General features: G+C 34.7%; 2 protein-coding genes and 1 pseudogene across 2 annotated transcripts; 2 read left to right on the top strand and 1 right to left on the bottom strand.

The window, feature by feature from the left end:
- Positions 1-8,045: 8,045 nt before the first annotated feature.
- Positions 8,046-8,378, top strand: LOC133193223 (uncharacterized protein F54H12.2-like). The gene has a single exon (XM_061329185.1). It carries the CDS (start codon positions 8,046-8,048, stop codon positions 8,376-8,378), a length of 333 nt encoding a protein of 110 aa, XP_061185169.1.
- Positions 8,379-14,498: 6,120 nt separating this feature from the next.
- LOC133193222 (uncharacterized) lies at positions 14,499-18,496 on the bottom strand. Its single transcript, XM_061329184.1, has 4 exons — positions 18,210-18,496; positions 16,680-16,867; positions 15,072-15,185; positions 14,499-14,622 (listed from the first exon to the last, which is right to left on the bottom strand). Exons 1-4 carry the CDS (start codon positions 18,480-18,482, stop codon positions 14,499-14,501), a joined length of 699 nt encoding a protein of 232 aa, XP_061185168.1. The 5' UTR covers positions 18,483-18,496.
- A 1,682-nt stretch (positions 18,497-20,178) lies between these two features.
- On the top strand, positions 20,179-23,458 carry LOC133193221 (uncharacterized; annotated as a pseudogene).
- Positions 23,459-25,493: the final 2,035 nt, after the last annotated feature.

Here is a 25,493-nt window from a genome sequence, read left to right as displayed (position 1 = left end):
GACCCATAGGCAGTCAAGGAGCTACCGATTTAAAAATGTTTCCTCAAGTCAATGTGGGAATTCCCTCTCCTAGAATTAAAGTACCCATTCACACTCCTAGAATTAAAGTACCCATTCACACTCCTAAAATAGCACGCTTTCAACCTCTGACCGCTTCTACACCTCAACTTCCTAAAGGAATGAGATATAAATGCCGATATTGTTCCAAAATCTACGTCACACAGAAAAATAGTGACAAACACGAGAAGAACAAACACGACATGTATGCTCCTCCTTGAGAGTATAAAAAGGGGAGAAACCTGGGACATGTCCTCATTTTAACCCCATGATGGCTAAGAAGAAGAAGAAAAGAAGGACTTGCTGTTCTAGACGATTAAAACCTCATTGGCCTCTTTTAAGAGTGTTATCTGACCCTCACTATTCCTCTCCATTAAAGACGGGTATTTTAAAACATTGTTCTGGAGATTGTATTCTCAAAATCTGCGAGATCGTGTACAACCTATTAAAAGGAGTGTTACCTCTTAGTTGGGCTCATAAACGAAAACTAGGTCTTAAGAAACACATCTTCAGGAGACTGGTCAAATCTCAATCTGTCCAGAAACGACGAGCTTTATTACTTCAACAAAAAGGAGGAAACATTTTACCCCTTTTAATCTCAGCAGCACCTTTATTGTTGGTGCCGGTCAATCCGTCTATAAAGTCATCAAGAAGAAAAAAAAATGAGGCGTAAAATGGTGTTAGTTCCTGAAGTCTTATTGAATGATCTCAAGGCAAAATTACCCAAACCTCCGGAATTTCAATCAACCATCAGTTTAGGTCAGTAATTGGACGAGATTACAAGACGTGAAGATTTAACCCCAGAAGAAAAAGTCGCTTTATATGGCCAGGAACTTCATCGATATAGGAATTATTTACAACAAGCTAGACAGGAGCCTATTTCTAAACTGAAAATCCCGGCAGCAGCAGCAGCTCCAGCAGCAGGAGCAGCTCCAGCAGCAGCAGCAGCATTACCAGCAGCCCCAGCTTAAATTGAAGATGAAATCCTTGAAATAGTCAATAAAAACATGAGAAGAAAAGCTGGATTATTATTAAAGCATTTAAAGAAAACCAAGGTATTGAGTTGGAATAAAGAAGGTGAATTTAGTAATCGAGGTCAAAAAGTTCCCGATTCTAACATTGTGGATTTAATGGCTGATAGTATGAGATCTCATTCTCGTAAAAATCATTCCCTTCCTAAAGGATTAGATGAATTTGCTCAAGCTTTAAAAGAGACGCGTACTCCTCTGGAATACGTGAGCAATGGAAACCTTATAAAAGCCATGCAGAGACCTGGAAAAATCAGTACTCCTAAAAGTCACGAAATAGACGAAAGTCCTTTTTTGACACTCCAGTGAGTAGACCCATAGAAGAACCAGGAACCGTCATTAAAAAATCCATTTCAACCCCTGTAGGGACAAGGGTAGGATCCAGATATAGTCCCTTTAGAGCTAAAAAGAAATTAAAAGCCAAACTCGAAGAAGAAAAGAAATTAGGACAAATCGACGAAAATTGGCTTTCATTACCTAAAATATGAAAAAGAAACAAGTGAAAGATATTTTAAAAGAGATTTATTATGATCCTAAAAGAGGGTACGGAGGAATACAAGCTTTGTATCGTCAGGTCAAACCTTTAGGAATTTCCCTGAAAAAGATTCGAGAATGGTTAAAAGAGCAAGATACTTATACCTTACATAAACCCATTCAAAGAAAATTCCGGAGACAACAGACTAGAGTGACAGATATAGATGAACAATGGCAATTAGATTTAGAAGATGTGTCCAGTTTAAAGAAACATAATGATGGATATACGTTTTTATTATGTGCCATTGACGTCTTATCTAAATATGCCTGGGTAGTGCCTTTAAAACAGAAAACAGGAAAAGAAATGATTCGAGGATTACAAGAGATTTTTCAACAAGACGGTCGACGTCCCGTCCGCATTCAATCGGATCAAGGAAAAGAATTTACCAATCGAGAATTCTTACAAGCTTTCAAATCCATTCATTTTTTACCACTCGTAATACGGACACTAAAGCCAGTATCGTGGAATGATTTCAGCGTACACTCAAAGCACGCATGTGGCGTTATTTTACTCGTCATAAAACCAGACGGTATTTAGAAGTTTTACCGGATTTAGTGTATGCTTACAATCATACCTATCATCGGAGTATCAAAAGAGCACCAGTTCAAGTGAATGATTCTAATGTGTTAAAAGTCTGGAAAACTTTATATGGGAAATCCAATCGAAAACAGTTTCCTAAACATCAGTTTAAAGAAGGAGATCAGGTACGCATCAGTAAAGCCAAGCGCACATTTGGAAAAGGATATTTACCTAACTGGACCACAGGACTGTTTACCATTTCTAAAAGAGTTCCTGGAAGGCATCCTTACGTGTATAGAGTGCAAGATTATAACGGAGAGGAATTAGAAGGGACTTTTTACGAGAAAGAATTACAAAAGATCATTAAAAAAGACGACGTGTACGAAGTGGAGGAAATCTTGGGGTATAAAAAGCGACGCGTAGGGAAAAAATCATTCAAGAAGTCGAAGTTCGGTGGAAAGGATATCCCCCTAGTTTCGATTCATGGATTCCCCAAACGGATCTCATCAAATAACTCCTCATTGGAAATTTTGTGGAGAGAATGTTCCTCCAGAAGAAATCGTTTATTTCGCACAATTATTTATCTGTGTATCTCTCATCGTCACCAGTGTGGTCATGTTAGCTTTACACGATCCTTATCGAGAATATTGGATGGTATGTGTCAGTTCTTCAGTGGGTTATATCATGCCTAGTCCTACGATGATGCATCATACACCTACCCCTAAGAAGACCACGAATGCACAGGGTTAATGTCTAAAAACAATAGATACACCACAGAGTATATAAAATGGGGAAACAACAAAGATTTTTTTTTCATTTCTGATCTGACTAAGGACAGAGCAACATGGAATTTTTAAGCTCAGAGTATCGTTGGAAAATGCAAGAGCATACAGGTTCCACTAAAAAAGGAGAATGGATGAAAAACAAAGATGAATGTATCCAAGATTTCATGGATAAGAATCCGGGAGAAACAGGAGTCAATGATGTGTACCTGTATGATGTGTACCTGTATAAGAGAATCAAATTACCGGACCATGAATGTGGACAACTTATAATAGCATTATTAGGGCCATGGCAACCCAGTATCAGGAATTCAAATGGAAAGTAAAATACGTTTTCGCTCACAAAACAGAGGGACCAGCAAGGACCTGGATTCAAGGGAAATGGATGGAAGAAGTCCGAGATTGTATCAAAGATTATGTAAACAAAGTGCTCAAAGAAGGATACAACATCATGGACTGTGCTTGTGAAACAGAATATTTGTACATGAGAACTTTTCCTATTCAAAAAGAACTATGCCAAAGTATTCCATGTTTGTTACTTTAATGTTGTTGTGAATTAAAAATAAAAAAAAACCTAGAAAAAAAATGTCTTATTTTCTCTCTCTCTCTTAAACTGTGTATAACATTTTGTTACAATGACGTCACAATGCATAGCTAGCTGTGACTTGAATCTCTGCCAAGATTGGATTGTGTATTACTGTGTATTGACTGACTCAGCAAAACGTAAATAGAACGTACACAGTAGTATCTCAGAAAAAATAGGTAGGTCAAACATATTTTTGCACACCACCCTATAAATAAGGTATATAAAGCTAAGCTTTGAGTAAACTGCGCTCAATCATGTTTTTTGTGTGGAGAATGTCGTATTTGGTTGACGTAGAAAAGTATTACTGTCATTACTGTGATAGGGAGATGATCCATGTGCGTACATTTACGGTGTATGATTATCCCGGATGGCATCACAGAACTTATCAAATTTGCGAGCATTGTGAAATGCCTTTTCCTCACTGGTTTGTGGATGATCCCCTTTCCATGGAGACTTGTGGATGTAGCTGGTGCGTGAAATATTTCACATGGAAGTACGGGGCAGAGAATATGGTGCCCCTATGGGTCAAAGTAACGAGAAAGAGAGCCTTAAAGAAATGCCTGACCTGCTGGCAGGAAAATACGGAGGGGAGATGGAAGTGTCAACAATGTCGACAGTATCCTTGCTGTGGGGAGTGTGTCGAGAACTTTGTCAAGACTTGCTACAGACTTTGTCCATTATGTAGATATGAAGGAAATAAATCATAAAATCAAAAAAAATGTTGTTGGTTTTTTTTCCTGAGATTCTAAAAATAGATTTGATTAGGTTACATAAAGAGGTATGACCAAAAAAAAATTATTCATTCTGAAAAAGTCAAGTCTAAAAGTCAGACGCAAAAAATATGCAGTATCGATGGTATTGTGAGAGTTTATTTGGATGTATTTACATGCAGGGACCCTGGATGAAAACTAAAATAGGAGCAATCCTAGATTATTTTGAAAATCATCCAGGAACATCTACTCAAGATGTGTGGTTGGAAAAAAGACAGAAATTCTTGCATCCTAAAGGATCTAAGGTGAGGGTAAAAATATACCATCATTATCAGCAGTACAAATGGTTGATCCTAGGTCGTTGTCAATTCCAGACTCGTGTGGTTCTGGCTGAAGGTGAATGGTGCTGGAATATAGAACACTGTCTTCGTGATTTGTTCTTGGACCAGCAAAAAGATGGACTGAGGATTCCTAGCTATTACTGTCCTACAGAGTACGTGTATTGTCGTATTCCTTTTTTCCAGAGTAAAGATAGTTTGGAAAACGAAGAGGGCCAGTGTTTTGAGACAGTGATTCCTTACAGATCCGAAGAGGAAGAAGTGTAATAATATGCCAAATAAAAAAAAAAATGTTGTTATAAATAGAAGGGTCATAAGTTATTTTGTCTCAGTATCTCACTGAACATGGCCGAGAGCAGTAGTTTTTACATGACTTTACCCAGTGATGGGTCTATGCAATCTTTTCCGAGTAATACGACTGCTCAATTTAAAACCTTATTACCACAAACAGTAGATAAAACAGATGGACAATGGGAAGTGGCTTAGAATTGATGTATCCCATTTCATTGAAAAACATCACAGAAGAGGAAGCTTATTTTGACATCCTGCTTCCTCAGTTTTATGCTCCAAAAGTCCAAGAACCTAATGTTTTTAAATGGGACAGATTTAAAATGAAAACCATAGATGCGATGCCATTAAGCCAATGTCCTGTACTGTTAGATTGGGCCCATACTGAATTTGGTAATCTCATAAAGACAGACCAGAAGATGGAAATTAGGCGAATTCACTTTAGACCGGGGCCTTACATTCATCCCATGGCTTTAACAAGTGAAATCAGTCTTGGACTGTAAAGAAGTTTGAAAAAGTTATGGAAGTTTTTGGGTGATTCTAAAAAAGAGAATGCTATGAAATTAACATATCATGACAAATATGATAAAGTGATGTATCAGTTTATGGGGAGAGAACTTAAAAAATATCCCTTTTGCATTCGTTTCCCCATAGCCTTAGCTTATAAGCTAGGAATAGAAAGTAAGAAGGTGATTCTTCAGAACCATACAGAAAACATGACCAAATGGATCAACGTTAGTTACATGGGCAACAATACCGTAGATTTATATGAAAATCTGAAATCCATGTACGTGTATTGTGACTTGATTGAACCCCAGACGGTAGGATCAAATGCCTTGAAATTATTAAGAGTGGTTCCTTGTACACTCAATCTGGAAGATAAAAAAACAAGCTAAATAGGAACCCGTTAGAGCGGAATATTTGAAACTGAGTAAAAAACATTTCGATAGCATTGAGATTCATATCATGACTCCTTTAGGGACTCCCATGCCTTTTTTAAATGGAAAATCGGTCGTGAAACTTCATTTCAGAAAAGCGTACTGAGATAAGTGTACATCTTTTTTGTTACATCCTATTGGGAGTGATGGCTTGTCTGATATGCTGTCTGTATTGTATTCAACCTTAAGACAGGGAGGTATAAAAGGAGTCACTTGAGTGCATTTAGGTCAGTCTGACACGAGTCATGAAACATGCGGTATCATCCCGGATTATTGAGACAAAGAGGACACGGACAGTTTGTCTATCATAGAGGTTTATTACGTCAAAAAGGACACGGTGTAGGTGGAATTATCTCTGGATTGGTTGGAGCCCTTACCCCTAATTCTATTGGATTTCCATTACTATCTCTTGTTCCACCCAGTTTGCTTCCACCCTCAACTAGGTTATTAACCCAGCATTTAAAATCTCAAAGAGGAGGAAATTTTATAGACTTCATTTCGGGACTTGTACCGAACTTACCTATAGGGATGACTTTAAAAGAAGTTGTCCAATTAGGCTCAGGCCGGTGACAAAGAGGGTCGAGGATTTCTTAGAGATCTAGTCAAAATGGGTCGTAATCAAGCCTTGATTGCCGGAGCTAAAATAGGAGCGGATATGATTTAAAAAAAGAAATATAAAAAATGCTCTTTTAACTCATGGACTCAATGCCGTTAAAAATACAGGCCTATTTTGCTCTCAATAGAGGAGGAAGTTTAGCCTTTAAAAAGATGAATAAGAAAGGTCAAAAAGGTAAAGGGAGAAGAAAAAGAAGAAGAGGGCAGACAGGTAAAGGCGTTTTGAGAGAATTACTGAAAACGGGAGCTAAACATGCCTTGACTGCTGCTGCTAGAACGGGGTTAGATGTGTTAGAAAATAAGAGATCTTTAAAAGACGCTGTCAAAACTCACGGAGTACAAGCCCTGAAACAAAAAATGAATCTAGGAGGTAGTAAGAAAAGAAGAAAAAAGACACCTGTGTAAGCCCGAGGAGGTCCTAAGAGAAAAAGAAAAAATCAAGGAGGCAATATTCCCAAGAAGAAAAAAAGGGGTTTAGATATCTTTGATTGACACTATAAATAGGGGAGTCGAGTGATATTGACCTTCATTTGTGAAAAATCAATCCTAGTAGACACATCATGTTGCAACCAGATTCCTTTGCGTGTGGGATGAACAATTTAGAATTGTTCCAAGTCCCCCCGAAAAATATTGCTTTAGAAGACTCCAAATGGGAAGAATATTACCCCATTTCCAGTACTTTAGATTCGGATACGGCTCCTATTGAATTTGAAATTAATGGACAAGGAGATCAATATCTGGATTTATCTCAAACGTATGTTCAAATAGTGTGTAAATTTACCAAAGATGATGGTACTAATCTGACTGGAGCTGACAGTACTTGCGCCCCGGTGAATAATATCTTCCATTCCTTGTTTACGGAAATCGATCTCAGTGTCATTGGAAAAATAGTGACTCCTGGAACCGATACTTATCCTTACAAAGCTTATCTGGAGAAATTACTTTCTTACAAACCCAGGACTTTAATGCCACAGATGAGAACTTGTAGTCTGTGGGAAAAAGATACAGCAGGACACATGGACGAAGTGGGGGTAGCAGACCTTGGAGTGGCTCAAAATAAGACATTTCATGTAACCCCAGGTGTAAGTGGTGGTGCTGATACTGTGACCATTAACCAACCTATCATCCCAGAGTTACCGGCCAATTCTAAAAACGAAGGATTTAGAAAACGTCACTAGGCTATAAATGATAGTAAGAAAATAACCTTGTATGATCGTTTACATCTGGATTTATTTCAACAAGACCGATTTCTACAGAATGGAGTAGATGTCCGTTTGAGATTTAATCGAGCTAAACCTCAGTTCTATATGATGATCAAAGCAGGAAGTACGGGAAAAGTCAAAATATTGAACATGATCTTGTGGGTAAGAAAAATCAAACCCACGGCAGTCATGATGAATGGTATTAATCAAGGTTTGAACACTCACAGAGCTAAATATCCATTGAGAAGAGTCGAAGTGAAAACCTTTACCATACCCACAGGAACTCAATCTAAAATCACGGATCATCTGTTTTAAGGCCAGATGCCTAAACGCATCATTTTAGGCTTTGTGGACAATGCGGCATTCAACGGATATATAACTAAAAATCCGTTTCATTTTTAAAACGTGGGAATTAAGAAATTAGATGTCAGTATCAACGGAGAGGACATGAGTACTCGTTGTTTCGAACCTAATTTCAATGAAGACTTATATCTGAGATCCTATCTGAGTTTATATCAAGCACTGGGAAAATTAGGAGAAGATTGGGCCCCGGACATCACCCTAGAAGAGTATAAAAAGGGATACACTTTATGGGGCTGGGATTTCACTAAAGATCAAGAAGCGCAATCGGATAAATTCCACATCATAGAAACCGGAAATCTGAGAGTAGAAGTTCAATTTACTAACAATACGGTGAACGCCTTAAATTGTGTGGTATATGCAGAATTCGATAATCTGTTAGAAATCAATAAACAGAGAGAAGTCAGTATTGATTACTAATGGACACAGGACAGTTAAAAGAAGTCTTATCCAGAGAATTAAAGAGTTCCTTTGGTGAAGTGTATCCTTTAGATTTATTACCGGATCAATTAAGACCTCAAGAAAAAGCCATTGTGGTGAGTACGGATCCTCAAGATAAACCTGGAGAACATTGGGTATGTTTGTATTTGTCCAGTCCATCCATCGAATATTTTGACTCTTATGGATTTCCTCTCTTACAAAAAGAAATTCAAGATTTGATAAATCGTCATGCTAACCGATGGATTTTTAATCCGTACCGATATCAAGATTGGAATACGGATGTATGTGGACAATATTGCGTGTATTATTTACATCAAAGACACAGGAAGAGAAAAACCGCAGATGAGTGGTTATTTCCCTTTGACCATAGTACAGCTTTACACAGAGGTCATTATGTGGCTCAATGGTTTAAAGACACATCATAAAAGACCTACGGGTCATGGACAAACTTGTCAATTTTTCTATCAAAATATATTGCAATTGTTGTTATTGCTGTTATCAATAAAGAAAAAGAAAAAAAAAATCTGATCTTGTTTTTTTTTTAAAGTTGGATGATACTAAATATAGATAGAAAAGGTATAAATACAAGGTGTAAAATGAAAAATATATCAGTTATTGACTTGTCTTAACCATGGGTAACGAAAGTTACCAGTAACGAAAAGAGTAAACGTAAAATTCAATTTGGAAAGAGAGTTCTAAGAGAGGAAGATGTGGATAGAGGTATACCAATTCAAATACATGAGGATGGGACTATTGAGATCATTTCTCATGAAAAATATAATCAATTATGCCAAGAAAAGGGTGTTCTTAATGATGTGAGAGATTACGTTGAAAGACCCTTGACTGCAGAAGAAGAAGAAGAACCCAATGAAGAATATACCCATTTAATACCGAAAAAAGATTACCCTGAAAGACCTCTGACTGCAAAAGAAGCCAAGATGTGTCAAAAACAGTATTTTGAGAACAAGAAAAGATAGACACAGGATTTTAAATCAAAAAAAGAAGAATCATTGTAGAATCTGAATAAATTTTTTTCTAAATATCTTGAGAGGAGTAAAGTGTGTGTCCCCCCCCCCCCGCAAAAAAAAATCATTTTTTCAAACATGAGTCTGACAGAAGGATTAATCATGGAAATCAGAACTCAATTGTTGAAAGACATTAAAACTCATTATGAGAACAAACATAAAGAAGATCCAGGCAATCATTATATTGCCAAATTTAAAAAGGAGAGATTTAGAAGAGCCGCTAATTGGATATTTGATTTAACTGGGTGCCAGCAGGAGGATAAAGATCAAATGATTAGAAGTGATTATCAATACTTGATCTTACAAAAAGAAATGCATCCAGAAACATGAAAACTTCATCATGTGAGAGGATTCATTCAAATGAAACACTGGACCAATGAGAGAGATATGTACAAAATCATTCATGGGTTAACCTGTTTTGACATGTCTCACAGCACACCAGAATTGGAAAGAACATTTTATATGCAAGGTGGCAACTATGAAGAATATGGGACTTTAAAACCTGAAATGAGAAACAGAGAATTAATTCCAAGAGATTGTAGATTTACCTGAATAAAAAATGTTTTATCATTGAGCTTGTGTAGGTTTTTTTTTACCTAGACTGTGAATCACTGCCAAGTATGACGTCATAATATAAGGTTTGTGTTTTGACTGACTCAGCATAACGTAAACAAAACGTACACAGTACTGTTTCAGTAAAAGACGTAGGTAAAACATTTATTTTTTTTTTTGCACACGACTCACCTGTTATTCCCCCTGAGGGTATAAATACAAGGTGTGTGGATGATCATGATCAGTTGACCATAACCATGAGTCAAAGTCAGTTTGGAAAAAAAACCCAGAGACTATGGATATAGATGAGGAGAAAAAAACAGTTATTAGAAAAAAGATTGATCATGCCTATGGAAGAACATTCCAGTTCTCAAAGAAGAATTGACTTGAAAACTCTGGATGAAGAACCCTGTAATGTTTACAAGAAGGATGATGAGATCCATGACCCAAAGGACTCGTACAGAGATTATCCAGTAGCTATTAACTGGATATTTGTCATCCATGATGTGAGAGAAGAAGAAGATATAGACATGTTTATGAGCAGTGAAGATGAATTTCAGTACCTGATCATAGAAAAAGAAATTCATCCCTGGACAGGAGAAGTGCATCAAATCAGGGGATTCATTCAAATGAAAAAACCTGTAGGAGGACTGGATGTGTATAGAGTTCACAGTGAAGCAGATTTTAGTATATCTCACAGTACACCAGACTTAGAAAGAATGTTTTACAGGCAAAGTGACAACTATGAAGAATATGGAATTCTAAAACCTGAGGAGAGAAACAAGGAATTACAGTCCAGAGATGAATTCGGGAAATGGGAAATTGGTGCCTGGAGAGATTTCCTGGAAAGAAAGAGAGAAATGATCAAGGATCTGGAAAATACAAATTAAACTTTTAAGAGTTTGGTTATTGTTGTTATTTTTTTTTTCAGGTTATATAGATAAAAAGGTGTGACATTAAAAGAAAAATATTCACAAACATGAGTTTACATGAGATACCAGGAAATTTATTAAACTTTCCTGTAGAAGCTATTGTACATCAATGTAATTGTTTGACCGTAAAAGCTCATGGATTGAGTCAAAGTATAGCTATGAAGTACCCCAGAGCTAATTTATATGCTACCCGCAGACCTTGAAGGTCAAGAAATTTAGCCCTGAAAGAAGAAAGAGGAATTCCAGGCACCCTTAAAGTGTTTTCTTTACAAAAACCCGTAGTCATTTGTCTGTTAGCTCAATGGGATTATGGAACAGGACATTATAATCGCCTACCTTATTATCAAGATACACCAGAAAATAGAGAAAAAATGGTTTCAAGCTTGTTTACAAGAATTGGGAACTTTACCTTACCAGACTTACATGTATGCCTTTCCTTATAAAATAGGAAGTGGTATAGCAGGAGGAAATTGGACTCATTATAGACAATATATTGAACAATTTGTAAACACTTATCAAAAACAAGTGTGCATTCCTCATAAACATTAAGTGTGTGTTATAAATATTAAGTGTGTTATAAAATAATTTTTTTTAAAAATGTTTTATATTATTTCATTTCAAAATGATTAATGTTTTTAAATTTCAAAAAAAAAAAAAAAAAAAAAAAAAAAAAAAAAAAAAAAAAAAAAAAAAAAACCAGTGACCTGGTGTTTATACGTTTCTCTAACCTTGATGTTTTATAGGTATCTTTTCGAATCTTTGGAGTGGCCCTTAAAAGGACCGTTGGTTGATTTTTTATCAAGGGTATTCCCTGAGAGGCCTGCCTCTATCTCTGCCTATGCCGCGGAACTCTGTTCTGCCTGAGAGGGGAGGTCGCTGGTTACCTGTCAACGGCTCCAGAAAGTCCGGCCTTCTGGGTGGGGATGGAGTTGCGTGTCTTGGAGGAGATCGTCTCAATCCTCGCCCGCGAGGTGCTTGCCATCTTGAACGCCTGCGTCTGCAAAGAGGGCAGCATTGGTTTATTTGTACCAGCACAGCTGAACACTCAAAACAAGCAGGTGACCGACGGCACTGGCAACAAGTATAATTCGACATCCGATCCTCCTCCAAGCAAACTGCACAGGTATCCAGCCTGGCTTCCGCTACTTGGATCCCCCATCTAGATATTAAGTCCCTGGTACTCACACCTGGTGACATCTCCGGGCTCGGTGGTGGTGGTCTTGCCGACTCCAAGGGGGGGGGGGTGGATTCCCTGGGTGGTGCCCAGTCATCGTTGACGGGAGGGGACCAATCCGAATCAACGGATGAGGAATCCCCCTGTCCAGCCCAGTCGTTGTTAACGGGAGGGGTCCAACCCGAATCTACGGAGGAATCCCACTGTCCAGCAGCTGCTCCCGGGGGATGACTGGGTGACCAGGTCGGCGTAGGTGGTCTTCTTGGAGGGGACGGGCTTCTCGGGGTGTCCTCGAGTAGTTCCGGACTACTCAGAGGGGCCGAATACCTGGTGATTCTGTCCTCCTCCTTTTCTGACCATATTCCTCTTCATTAGTAGAAGGCTTACGTCGTCGTCGTCGCTGTCGTCTTCTTTGTCTGCTCATCCCCCTCATCAGGTCGCTGGCTAGGCCTAAGGTGGCAATCGGCCATCTAGCCAGCTCCCTCCCCGTCTCTACACTACTGGACGAAAAAAGTGCTGAGAATCCCAAATTTTACTGATAATGTTTGATAATTACTGATACTGTGCTGTTCTTGCTGATAAATACTGATATTTACTGTTATTGTTGCTGTTGTTACTGATAATTTCTGTTGTTTCTGATAAATACTGATAATTACTGTCGTCTTTACTGTTGAGTCTGATAAATACTGATAAATACTGTTGAGGTACTGTCGCTGCTGAGAATTACTGATAATTACTGCTGTCATTGTTCTTGAGCGTAAAACGTGTTTTAATTTTTTCAATGAAATATTTTTTTTTAATTTAAACAATTCATAAGGTCAAGATATTTAGTGATTTTAGTCTCAAATAGCTGATAAAAAATATATACATGTATATATATATCTAAATCACCACAATACAATCTTTTTGTTTACAAGTCAATGAGAAAAAAAAATCATGATTTTTTTTTCTGGTCATAGATTGTAAACTCTTAAAGTCCATGTAAATATTTGAGGAATCGCTGTGCGTGAAAACAATCGAGTTTTTAGTTAAGAAGTAATAAAACTTCGGTATGACAGCCACATGTATGGGGCTAGAGAGCTGTCCCATAACTTTCTTTCAGAAGCATTTTCTTGCATGTTTAAAAAATAGTAATGATTCTGGTCAAGATGTCTAATCTTGTCGCACTACACGTCATTTTAATCTACATGATTGCCATTAAAAAGAACTTTCAAGCCTTTAAAGTTAAAGAGTATGTTTAATTCAATCTGTAGTTTCATTTCACATTTCGTATTGCAAGATAACAGGGCTGCGTAATGTTAATAAAAGAAATGAGATGATTCTGCTCCACGACCGAATTGAGACCCCCACTCCCCCCCCCTCCCGCACACATTCAAAGTGGCATGTAAACACCAGTCTGCAGATTGTCTGTGATTTTTTTTTTGTTTTGTTCATAATTAAATACTCTCAAATTTCGTGACCTGTTTTAATGTGACATTTTTTTTTAAATTTAACTGTACATAGTACTATAAATTCAATTAAATTAAAAGTGTCGGGGAAACGTACCCTTGCAGTTGTAAGTTCGTCCTGTGACTTGGTTGAATTCCTTATTAATAAAAATATGTGTTTTCTTTCTCTGATCATTAATCAACCGTGTCCAAAAAAAAAAAAATAAAAAAAAAATCTTGAGAATGTGACCCGGTTTTTGCCGTGTTTGACAAAACAGACTCTCCGGTAATATCTGCGAATTATTGTTCTACGCATCACATAAATCGATACCTGTGACCTTCGGCTGGAATGTAATTTTTTTGTAAGAATGAAGATATTTGGATGGATGTAATTTAAACTCTTTTAGCCCTTAATGGAGTTATTTGCATTAAGAAGAAAAAGGTCGGCGTTCCAATGGGCAAACTCCCCATGGTCCACGTGCACTTGTCGGTGTTTGTGACAACTAACCTAGCGAAACTTCGACTATCTATAAAGGTTTGTGTTTATAATTATTTTTCATAACACTGAATACACATTATGAATTGAAGAATTATGCCGTTATACAATGCGTTTTACCACATCAAAATTACTGACTGATTATAACTCTATGTGTCACCTATAGATCTGTTCATGCAACTGAGATAATTCGAACTATACTGTCAGGCTGCACAAGTTTATGTCCAGAAATATTTTGATAATGAACGATGGATTCCTGTTACCATGAATATATATCATACCATTGAAATTCTGAGAATATTAGGTATTTTATTATTTTATTTCTACAAAACAATGGGTCCAATTCTACATTTTAGCTAGTATAATCAGATAATACTTTAAGTCAATGGATGAAACAAATACAAGACTTAATAGTCTTTAGGCATATGTATGAATCATGTCTTTAATCAGTTTATTCAGTCACTTTCTTGGTATTCATGCACATCTGAGAATTTCAGTCTTTCTTCCCTTTCTTCACATAAGTGGACAGGGGTACATCACTGTCATCAGAGCTGTCATCATCAGATGGAGTAGTGATGATGGGAGTTGTATGATCTGCTCCTCTATTGTCAGCTCCACTAAAACAAAGAATAAATTTTTTACTCTTGGTACACATTCAAAAATGTTTCATTTTTCAATATGAAACAGAAAGTACATGTATCCCTATTCTGAGGAATTAGTTCATCATGTTTGAAATGATACATCATATACTAAATATATATATATTTATATCATATATCAAGAAGATTTACCTTAGAGATCAGTTAAAACAGAAATGATTTTATTCTGTTTGCAATAATTTTATATCAATTTTATTATTAAGTTAAGCATGCCTGCCTGAATTTTGAAACTGCATTCATGAATGAAATAATTTAATTATCCTAACTTGACATACTCTCTTCATAATACTAGACAATGTTGACAATGAGATTCCTGCCACATACAGAACGGATACACTTCTTAGCTTTAATTATACTCGGTGTGTACGATCGATATACATGTGTAATTGAAATAATTAAATTCTTACATGTCATCTTCATTTGTCAGGAGGGCTGCAGTTTCCTGTGTGCTTGCTTTTCGCCTTCTCGACTCGCACAAAAACTTGTAAACAGATTTTTGTCCACCATTTTCAGCTGGAGATCTGGAATAGAAATAATTAGAAATGAAGTTTGATTGAAACGTTTTTATTATTTTTTTCTTTTTGTCAATTCTAATCAGCATGATGAGGTTCTATTTAGTGTTAATCCAATGTTTACAAAAATTGATAATGAATTCATGCAAAATTTCAACTTTTTATGAAAGGTGTTATCAAAAAAAAAAAAAATAAAAAAAATAAAAAAAATAAAAATAAATAAATAAATAAATAAAAAAAACAAATATGAGTGTATGGTATGTATCGGTATGGCATATGAACACAAAAGAATGCATTGACTTATAGAATCTGCACTTTTTCTTTACTACATTTATCATATTGCTTACTTTCAAACTGATTACATATGCACATGTTCAGAATATTCCTCTCAGCTAATTAATCAGCAAGTCAATTTTTATTTAGACTTGAATTCAGCTTAATACTTTGAAATTATTTCAATATAAGCTGATAAGATAAACAAACTAACCCCTAAAATTCTTGTTCATGAATACATAAAATAAATAATTATAACGAAATTAACTTCTTAAAAGCAACATAATCACTACAAGCATTATAAAGTTATCAGATAAATTGTGGGATGAAAAATTATGTGAACTTAATTAAGTAACTTTATTTATTTTGATTTTTTAATTATATATATTTCTGTAACTTTATTTATTTCATTTTTATATATATATATTTCTGTAAACTTATGAATTTCAAAGTGTTTGTATTTGGAATCTTTTGATAGATTTCATCAATTTACAGTCAGAGTTGTTTGATATACATTTGGTCAGATGCACAGGGAATCCTTTGTATATTCTATGTGAATTGAAGTGGTCAGTGAAACAATAGGTGCCAATTACCTATTGTTCTCTGTCTGCTACTGACCACTAACTGTTAGGCCTGAATATACAAGCTTACTCTTCAGGTCAACAAAACTTGATGATCACATTTGTAAAATTGTTAATTTCATAGAAATTTATATATATTATTCATCATGAAAATGCAATTTAAAAATGAATTTTCAAATTAAATTGAGTACAAAAGATATAAACCACCTACTTAAGCTTTAATTTGACTTACAGATTAAAATCTGTTATAGATAGAAATCAATGAAATATACTATTTGTATTCTAAACCTATAAAAACATTTTAAGAGTTTAAATACATGTACAACTATATTATAAATAAAATACAATCTTTCCAGTACACTCTATACTAACACTAAATAGTCATGATAGTGCTTGACATATACATTAATTTTCTTGCACAATTTACTCGATGAAAATGTCAGATTTACATGATTAAAAAAAATGAACATAAATTTTATTTAAGAATTAACATGTGAATAGTATCATCATATGACCATGCAGTTGAAGAATATATTAATTAATTCATGCTGATAACAGTGACTTATACAAGTAAATTTTCTCTTTTCTGGTCATCATGGTCATGTCAGCCAGTTGATAATAAGTATGTAAATATAGTACATGTACTTACTTCTTTTTTTCATAAAACCTTGTCCAGTAGATGGTTCTTCTCATTCTGTGCTGAATCTTATGTCTGTTACTTTGGGTCTGGAGCAGACCGGGTGCGAAGGAAGTCAAGATTTCTGTGGTCGCAGTTTCCCAGTTGGCATCCTTTTTCCCGTCTAATTTGTACTTTTCAACAACATGATGAACAGATTTCTAAAAGAAATGAAAGAGTGTGATTTTTTTTTCTCCCACAAAAAAAAAAAAAAAAAAACAGTTACTCCTATTCCTAAACATCAGTATATAGCTTAAATAACTAATATCAATTTTTTCAAGGATTTTCTGTTTACTTACAATGTAGACTATATACTTTAATGACCCTCTCTATACTAAATGAAAATGTTTTTGGACATTGAGAAAATTATATTGTATAAATTAAGGTTTAAAGATGGAGCTTATTTATATCATTTTCAACATAGGGTGCCTGGCTTTTACCCCAAGGAAAAATGTTCAAAGTCAACAAAGTTTTGATGAACAGAAATCACTGTTGTTTACCTAAGTGGGGAAAAAGCATACAGATGAAGTTTTCATTTAATTTATCTTGGTCTATCAAAATGTCAAGAATGCTTGAATTGATTAGACATTGATTGATAAACTGTAAATTTAAATTTATTTTATTTTAAATCTAGGGGCAGATTACTCTAACTACATAAAAATACCAAAGAAACAGAACTCTTTAGTGTACAATGTATAGAGGGTTCTTTAACAAATCAACTAATGCACAAAATAGGAGAATTGTTTTTCTTTATTTTAATAATAGCTCCTTGGTAAATAGCTTGTATTCTTTTAAATTCTGGACCTAACTATATAGATCAATTTTAAGTCAAATTTCTGAAAACAAGCTGTAAGCTGGAGTGAATTTATATTATACTTATTTATTTATTTATTTATTTATTTTGAAGGAAATTTCATATTTTTATATATATTTCAATTTTTTTTCAACATATTAGATACATAAAAATTATGAACGTAAAATCTGAGGGAATTAAATTACTTTCCACATTTTAACACATTAAGACACTGTTTATATTAGTATCCTAATTATCTGCCCCATATGATTTCTTACAAACATGCACTTTATATGCAAGTAAACTAGATTGCGCACTAACATGTATATATATCAGGTTCTTTTTATTTTGTATAAGTTTTAATCAGAATATTTATTAAAATCACTTTTGAAAATTGACAAGTTCTGCAAATTAAACATAATATAAATGGAATATTATTGGGTGCATGAAAAAGAAAAATTAAGATAAGAAACATGCAGCACTGGATCAATCTAAAAACAATGATGACATTAAAAAAAAGAAAAAAATTGAGCACTTCAGACTATAAATATAGGAATACATATGTGCCATAAATCTAGTAAATATAATATTCTGACTTTTGTAAAATTGTTTATCAGCTAGCCTGGTAGCTAGATCATCTCTAAATGTTATTGGTATAAAAAGAAACTGTTTCATTACAATATACATTTATATAATAATAATTTAAATACCTGCATAATGGAGTGTTCATATGTACCACGTTTCCAAAAAAGCTCAGAACTGAGTCCTTGGGGCACAGCAAGTTCGGTCTGAGTTCCAATGGATGTTTTGGAAGTATTACATGAACAAGGGTTACCAACATGCAACCGTGCACAGCAAACACAATTAAAGTCACAAGACTTTGACACACTTTGAGGCACGTAAGATGCACTTTGCTGCAAAGGTGCAAGTGGGCAGTAGCTGTAGTCCACATTGTTAAAGGAAAGATGTTGATAAGAATTCATGATGATAGGATTTGACACAAAACCACAATACTGTTAACACTTTAACTGTCAAACAGAACCATGACCAAATATTCTTAGTAAGACAATATTTCTTCAAAAAGCAGTAATAAAAATTGATTATGTTCTCCTAATTAAAAAAAAATATACATTGGAAAGTGAGATGTTAATTGCTTTTATAATTATACCCAGGGAAAGAAGACTTCTAGTTATCTCTTTGATGTTCACATGCATGTATAGCTATATATGCTGACCTGGTGTAATTCACAGTAATTGCAGTGAAATTTTAACAATCAGTAGTTTACTGATCTCCTTTAATCTTAATCATATGTCCAAGGAAAAATTAAAGTGTTATGTTCCTATATATTTTAAGACTTTACAAGGTTTAGATGAAACAATGTTACTTGTTTTTGCATATATATGCACATGTTTCCTCATGAGTAAGTTAACAGGAAAAATAATTCAAAACATACATAAGATGCTATTTTCATTTTAATCAAATTTCATTGATATTTATCCTTCCTCCTGAAGTCATATTTATAGGTATACAACCAGAATTTATCTGTCCAATATTTCATCCTTTGATTAAAATTTTGATTGACTAGTTCATTACATGATTCATATACCTATAGTTTAATTGGCATTAACACATAACATTGTGAAATGTGGCCTTTTGATTTTTATAATACCTACGAAATATATGTTTCTAAAAACAGGTAAAATTCCATATGAAATTTTTAAAAGATTTTTTCCCCCAATTTATCTATTCATTATGAAAAATAATGAAATTAAATGTATAAAGTGAATTAAAAGGGCAGAGATTGTTATGAGGAGTTTTCTATGAATAACAGAATTTAATAAATATATATAGTTTCTGATATAAGACTAATAGATTTAATAGAATTATACTTTAGGATTAATTTGATTTCATTGTTTGCAGGAATAAATTTAATAATTGCAAAATTTCTTAATGGATACTCCTTTGTAATTGGATAATTGGTCAGCCAATTAACTTGCAGCCACGCCTTCCCAAACTCATAACTCATGGGGGTACTGGTGTCTCTTTTCTGTGTACAGTATTTCTTGAATACAGCACTAAATGTTCACAAGTAGATGTTATGGCTTTTTTTGTATATTTGCAATTCTATTGTCCACTATGCATTTTGAAAACAATAATGGTAATAACTTTCAACATTTCAACACATAAAATAAATAGAAAATGAAATAAATGTAGGATGACTATTTGAAGAATAGATATATGCTCCAGGTCAATGCTAGTAATTAATAAAAATGTATATGATATAATAAATCAATGTTTGATGGTCTAGCTGAGTCTAGCTGTCGCAGTCTGAATAAAATACTTCTTGGAATCAATCTGATCATCAATTACTAATAAACTTATAAACTTGACATTAATATACTTAAAAACTTATAAACATGATTATTGATAATCAGATTTCTTTGTTTGATTTAAGGCATTGGTTATTACTGCAAATGTGGAGTCTGCAATGGAAAATGGATACCCAGGAGCACATTTCACAGAGATGCAGAAGAAGAATTCAACAGAAGAGCAACTTCAGTTCCTCTCATTCCAAAATACCAGTTTGAAGAGGATGCATACAATGACCCAAAGCTCTGTGCTCCTCTTTTCAATGGTGCAAAGACTACCTTGTTGGATGCTATCACAAGCCATTTGTATGTTTTTTCTGTGAATCATGGGATGTCTAAAGGAGCCCTTACAGATGTTTTAAAGAGCGAGAAAGGAAGTCTTCCACAACCAAATATTTTGCCAACTTCCTTTAAAGAGGCCAAGGACCTCATTCGTCATCTTCTAATTCCACTTCAGAAGTACGATGTATGTGTAAATGACTGTGTTCTGTACAGGGACAGTGACAAAAACAAGTATTCAGATCTGGAATCATGTCCAAAATGTGGTGAACCAGGAATGTTGAATGGGAAACCCCGCAGGACATTCACGTATATGCCTCTAGGTCCTAGACTAGCTCGATGGTTTGGTACTGCAAATCTTTGCTAACTTCTACATTCAGAGTGGATTAATGTGCAAGGTAAACTTCGTGATTTCACAGGCGGAGCTCTCTACAAGTCATGGTTTCAGCAAGGAGGTGTATTTGAAGCCAAAGACAAACCATTATGTGTACCACTCTCCTTATTTACAGATGGTGTAAACCCAAATAAACATATGTCAAGCCAGAAGTCAATGTGGCCATTGATACTGACATGGATTAACCTACCCAGAAATATTCGACAAGTTCTTGGACCAATGCTATTGATGGGCATTATTCCCAGTGGACCAGATGGTTCTGAGCCTAAGAGTCTTGAGCCCTACTTGGAGGTTCTTATTGAGGAACTTTTGGAGTTGACGGAATTTCCCGTTCTAAATGCCTACACAGGAGCACCAGTGACTGTTAAAGTTGCATTGTAACAGTTTCTTTGTGACATTCCTGCTTATGCTAAACTATTGCATCTCTCTGGACAGGCTGCATTAAGATCATGCCCTTACTGTGAAGAGGTTGGCCGTTATTGTCATTCCTTGAAAAAAACTGTGCATATTTCTAATAGAAGTTTTCTTCCATCTGGTGACAAGTTAAGAGATGCTCCAGGATTTGCCTTACAAGAGAGAGACAATAACATACCAAGAACTATAGCACAGGAGCGGGAGAAAAACCTGAGAAGAAAATATGACAGCCTACCAAATAAAAGCCAAAAAACAGAAACACTAGAAAGAGACGGGGATGAAGGGAACATATGCACTGATGAAACTGCCATACCATGACCGTCTTCAGCAGATGCAGCCAGATGGTATGCACACCATTGCCGACTTCATCTCCCATATACTGGACATGCTAACTGGAAATCATGATGGACTTAATGTTCGTAACTGCGAAAAGAAATTCCAGAGGTTTCCAGACATTTGGGTGACAGAAGATGCAGTTGCAGCACCTGTGTGCATTAGAAAAGGACGGAAAAAAAGCAAACCCAACAAGGAAAATGAGAGTCCAGAGGACAGTCTTACTCCTACCCCATGGTCTCTGTCCAAAGAGCAACTAAAGCTTGCTGATGCCAGAGCAGCATCTGTAACTTACAGTTCCGGCTATGACATCTCACCCGGACCCCACTTTTCAAAGCCTTGGACTTTACGTAACATGAATTCAAAAATACAGGTATGTTTTCTGTTATAAAAGTAATTAATCCTTTAAAAAAACAAAACAAAACAAAAAACCTTCATTAAATTGTAATGAATTGAATTCTAGTACATATAAATGTACCAAAAGTCTTAGACAAAGTGCTTGTAATTTACAAAATAATAAGATATGCTATCAGCAAGAAATGATATTCTGTTTAGGACTGAGTATAGAATGATTGTAAAATTTGTCACAGGTTAATATTTTTCTTAAATCTTAAGATGTTTTGAGATTTCCAGCAGAATATGTTTGAATTGATTCATGGGTTTTTGTTACAGTTTGTTACCAGTGGGGCCTTTGCCTGGTGCATAAGAGGGTTTTTGCCTAACCAGCAAGAGGAAACTCTGTTCATCATGTTGAACCTCATCAAGAGAATGGTCTCACCACAGCTGACCGAAGATGACATTCCTTCTCTGCAGGAAGATGTTCACACTGGACTGGCTATGTTTGAGCGTGATTTTCCTCTCTCCATGCAGGTAATAAATTCACTTTTCCCAGAAACTTTTTTACAAACATTTTATATATTTAATTTGTTAAACGGATATCCATTTTTGTTTTGTACCCAAGGTTTAGTTACAGAATAGAATGTATGTTTTATACCTGTGATGTGCTTATGAGTAAAAATGTACAAATAAATAAAAGTTCAGTTATGTAATTTTCTTTAAAAAATTAAATCAATGATAAAATTTGTAACAAATAAATACCTACTAGTAATATTATAACTATGGTTCATTTAACAGTTTTAGTATAATTGTATTTATTATGCAAAATTTGTTTACATGAATTAAAAGATTTCTTTTTACCACAGAACCTAGTCACACACTTGCTCCATCATATTGTGGATGGATTTGCTACCTTTGGCCCTTTGTATGGAAGATGGCTCTTCCCCTACGAAAGAGCCAATGGGTGGATTACAAGGCAGTGCCTGAAGAAGGGTGCAGAAGATACCACTGTTATGGAGACTTATGCTTTAAGTACTAAGACAAGTTTCAGAATTTTTCATCTTAGTAATTTATTGAAAGATATTCTAATTTTCATATTTAAAGCATGATATTTGGGAAAATCCTCACTTTTTGGGAGGAGGCATCTACTTTCACAAAGTTGATAATGATTTGCATGATATTCATAGATAGAAAATAAAATGCACTGACATTTCTATATTAAAATTTAAATAAAAAGAAATTTAAAAAAAAATGTACAAAATTAACAGGATTATATTATTGTGTTTTAGGTTTACGAGTGGTGTATATATATATGGTTATGAGTGGAGGATTCAAGCCAGCTAAACATGATGATCAGATATGGGACCCATGCAGTGAGGAAATCACCTATCACTTCGATGTGGTCCATGGCAAAGAAATCACACTCACAGAAGGAATGCGGTGTCGTATGAAGGACTTCTACCAAACAGCATTCAAACTAAAAATACTGTACTTTAGTGACACTGCGAGTGAAATGAAAACATACATTTCTAAAGAACGAAAACTGATTTCCAAAGACTTTGGTTCCAAGAAGAACTGTTCCATCGTAAAAGTGTTCAATGGAGTGGACCATCTAGACAATCAATTCGGTGAAGTCAATAGTTTGCTTGAACACAATGTAAATTGTACTTTACAGACTTGGGCCATTATTGATGTATTTCCATTGGCAGAAAGAGACGGTGGTGTGTGCATCTTTGAGAAGAAGGCCCTTTACCAAAGGATGGTACATGTTGACTTGATTAGTGACCTAGTGGTATTTGTGAAATAGGACAATTTCATTCATGTTTTGATGTAAATAAGATTTCATGATGAAATTTGTACTTATTTGTTTACAGTCTTCATGATCTTGGTGATGAAGAGCTTGTTAATTTTTTGGAAAGGTGCAAAAGATAGTTACAATTGCTAAAGACAGTTGATATTGAGTGTTGAAAGTGTCAAAAAGTATCTTCATGTTATGAAATCGATTTTTGAAAAATATCAGGAAATATGTAAGCACAAAGAAAGTTGTTTATATTTCACACTGTGTGAGGTAATTCATGTATGAGTTAATATACATCATATGAAATTAAATGATTGTAAAAGGTTGGTGTTGATATTTCTGTTGATAATAAATCTCATTTAGAAGGATCCATTGGAAATGCTGGTAAAATATTTACATATACCCCAGTACATATTATTACATCAAATAACTAATGAAGTTCTCGGAACATTCCATAATATTGGAAGCGAATTCCTAAATAATGTGTTTTTTTTATGAAAAGGAGGGTAGCAAAGCTTGCTTAAACTCCAGTGAAATTTTGATTGTGTATCCATATACCCATTTGATCGTGGGCCTTTCGTAAAGGTGCACGTACTGCATCGATTTTGAAAATTTGAGGAATGGGAAGCAAGGAAAAAGAGTATTGTATATAGGTTCTAAAATTTTTGACAAGATTTTCCCTTAATATATTAACATAGAATATGAGTATACTGTGTCAAAAATTGAGGGGGTGGGGCATGTGTTTACTAGTATTAAAAAGGGACATACATGTATGTGAGGTATTGATGCACTTTGTTCTTATTTTCCTCAAATTGTCATTTCTATTGATTTGTTTGGCATGTTAACACACCTCCACTTCAAATTAAAAAAATAAAAAAAATTATGATAATCATAAATCCACTCTTGGCATTACTGGAGCATAATTGAAATTTTGAAACATCAAAACCAGGTTTTTTTTGTTTTTTCTTTAAATTGGGGGGGGGGGGGGGGGGTTGTATGATAGACAAAGTAAAGAATCTAGGTTTAAAATTTGAATTCTATCCATGCCTTGTTTAAGAACTTTTATAATTTGAATTAAAATTATAAGAAAGAAGGATATCTGTGGATAATTTTTAATCTAATTATAAGAATAATTAGTTTATTTATAATTACATACAAATCAACAATCAATTTTGAAATCACTTTAGCTTAAAAGGCAGATAACTCTTACTACCTTGGTATACCTAAAAATCAGTCTCTCAACAGAGGGCGTTTTACGCTTCGCTACAACATTAGTATTATGGTGATAGTGGAACGATAACTCTGGATAGAGATTGCCTAAAACAGAGACATTATATGATAGACCTTGGTCAGTGTATTGAACGCCCTCTAACACATTTAGATTATTGTTGTGAAAAATTCTCTGCCGCGGATATACTTTGAAATTGTTTTGAAGACTTTTTTTTATTTTATCGAAGATAAAAGAAAATTATGAGATAATATTTAAATACACACCATTTAAATCTTTTATTTTGTCGGTAGGAAATTATTTTCGAAAATTATTTTGGGTAAGCATAGAAAATAATGCACCCTGAAATATATTGGTCCCCCCCCCCCACCCAAAAAAGGAATGCAGATAGATAAATGTTGAAAACCAGTCAAACCAACTTTGAAATAGCGTTTGTTTGTCCTCTCAAATAAAAAAAAAATGAATCGGCATATAATTTTTTTTAGTCGGGCCATTTTAGCCAGTCAGTCGGGAGAGGGCAACCTCACATTTTTTTTTAAAAGAAGGCCTTACACACTTTATATATTTAGATATACATTTTAATTGCCCTTAGAAGCCTTCAGTATAGACTGTGTAATTACAGATAATATGCTAGTCCGAGAAACGGTAAAAAAAAAAAGTGAAATTGGTCTCTCTCTTTCACAGCTGTTGATAATTAATACGAAGATACTAAAATATGGGGCTAAACAATGCACAGTCAATAATGTAAAAATGCTTGCATTACGAATTAGATACGTTCTTTTGCTGCATAGAGGAGGTTTTTCATGTCTCCAAAATAAATAAAAATATTAATCAAATAAATAA

This window comes from Saccostrea echinata, unplaced genomic scaffold (assembly GCF_033153115.1).
Source record: "Saccostrea echinata isolate AGI-Se365-2 ecotype Australia unplaced genomic scaffold, CSIRO_AGI_Sech_v1 ptg000027l, whole genome shotgun sequence".
In the NCBI taxonomy this organism is placed as follows: domain Eukaryota; kingdom Metazoa; phylum Mollusca; class Bivalvia; order Ostreida; family Ostreidae; genus Saccostrea; species Saccostrea echinata.
This window is presented reverse-complemented; position numbering and strand designations above follow the sequence as displayed.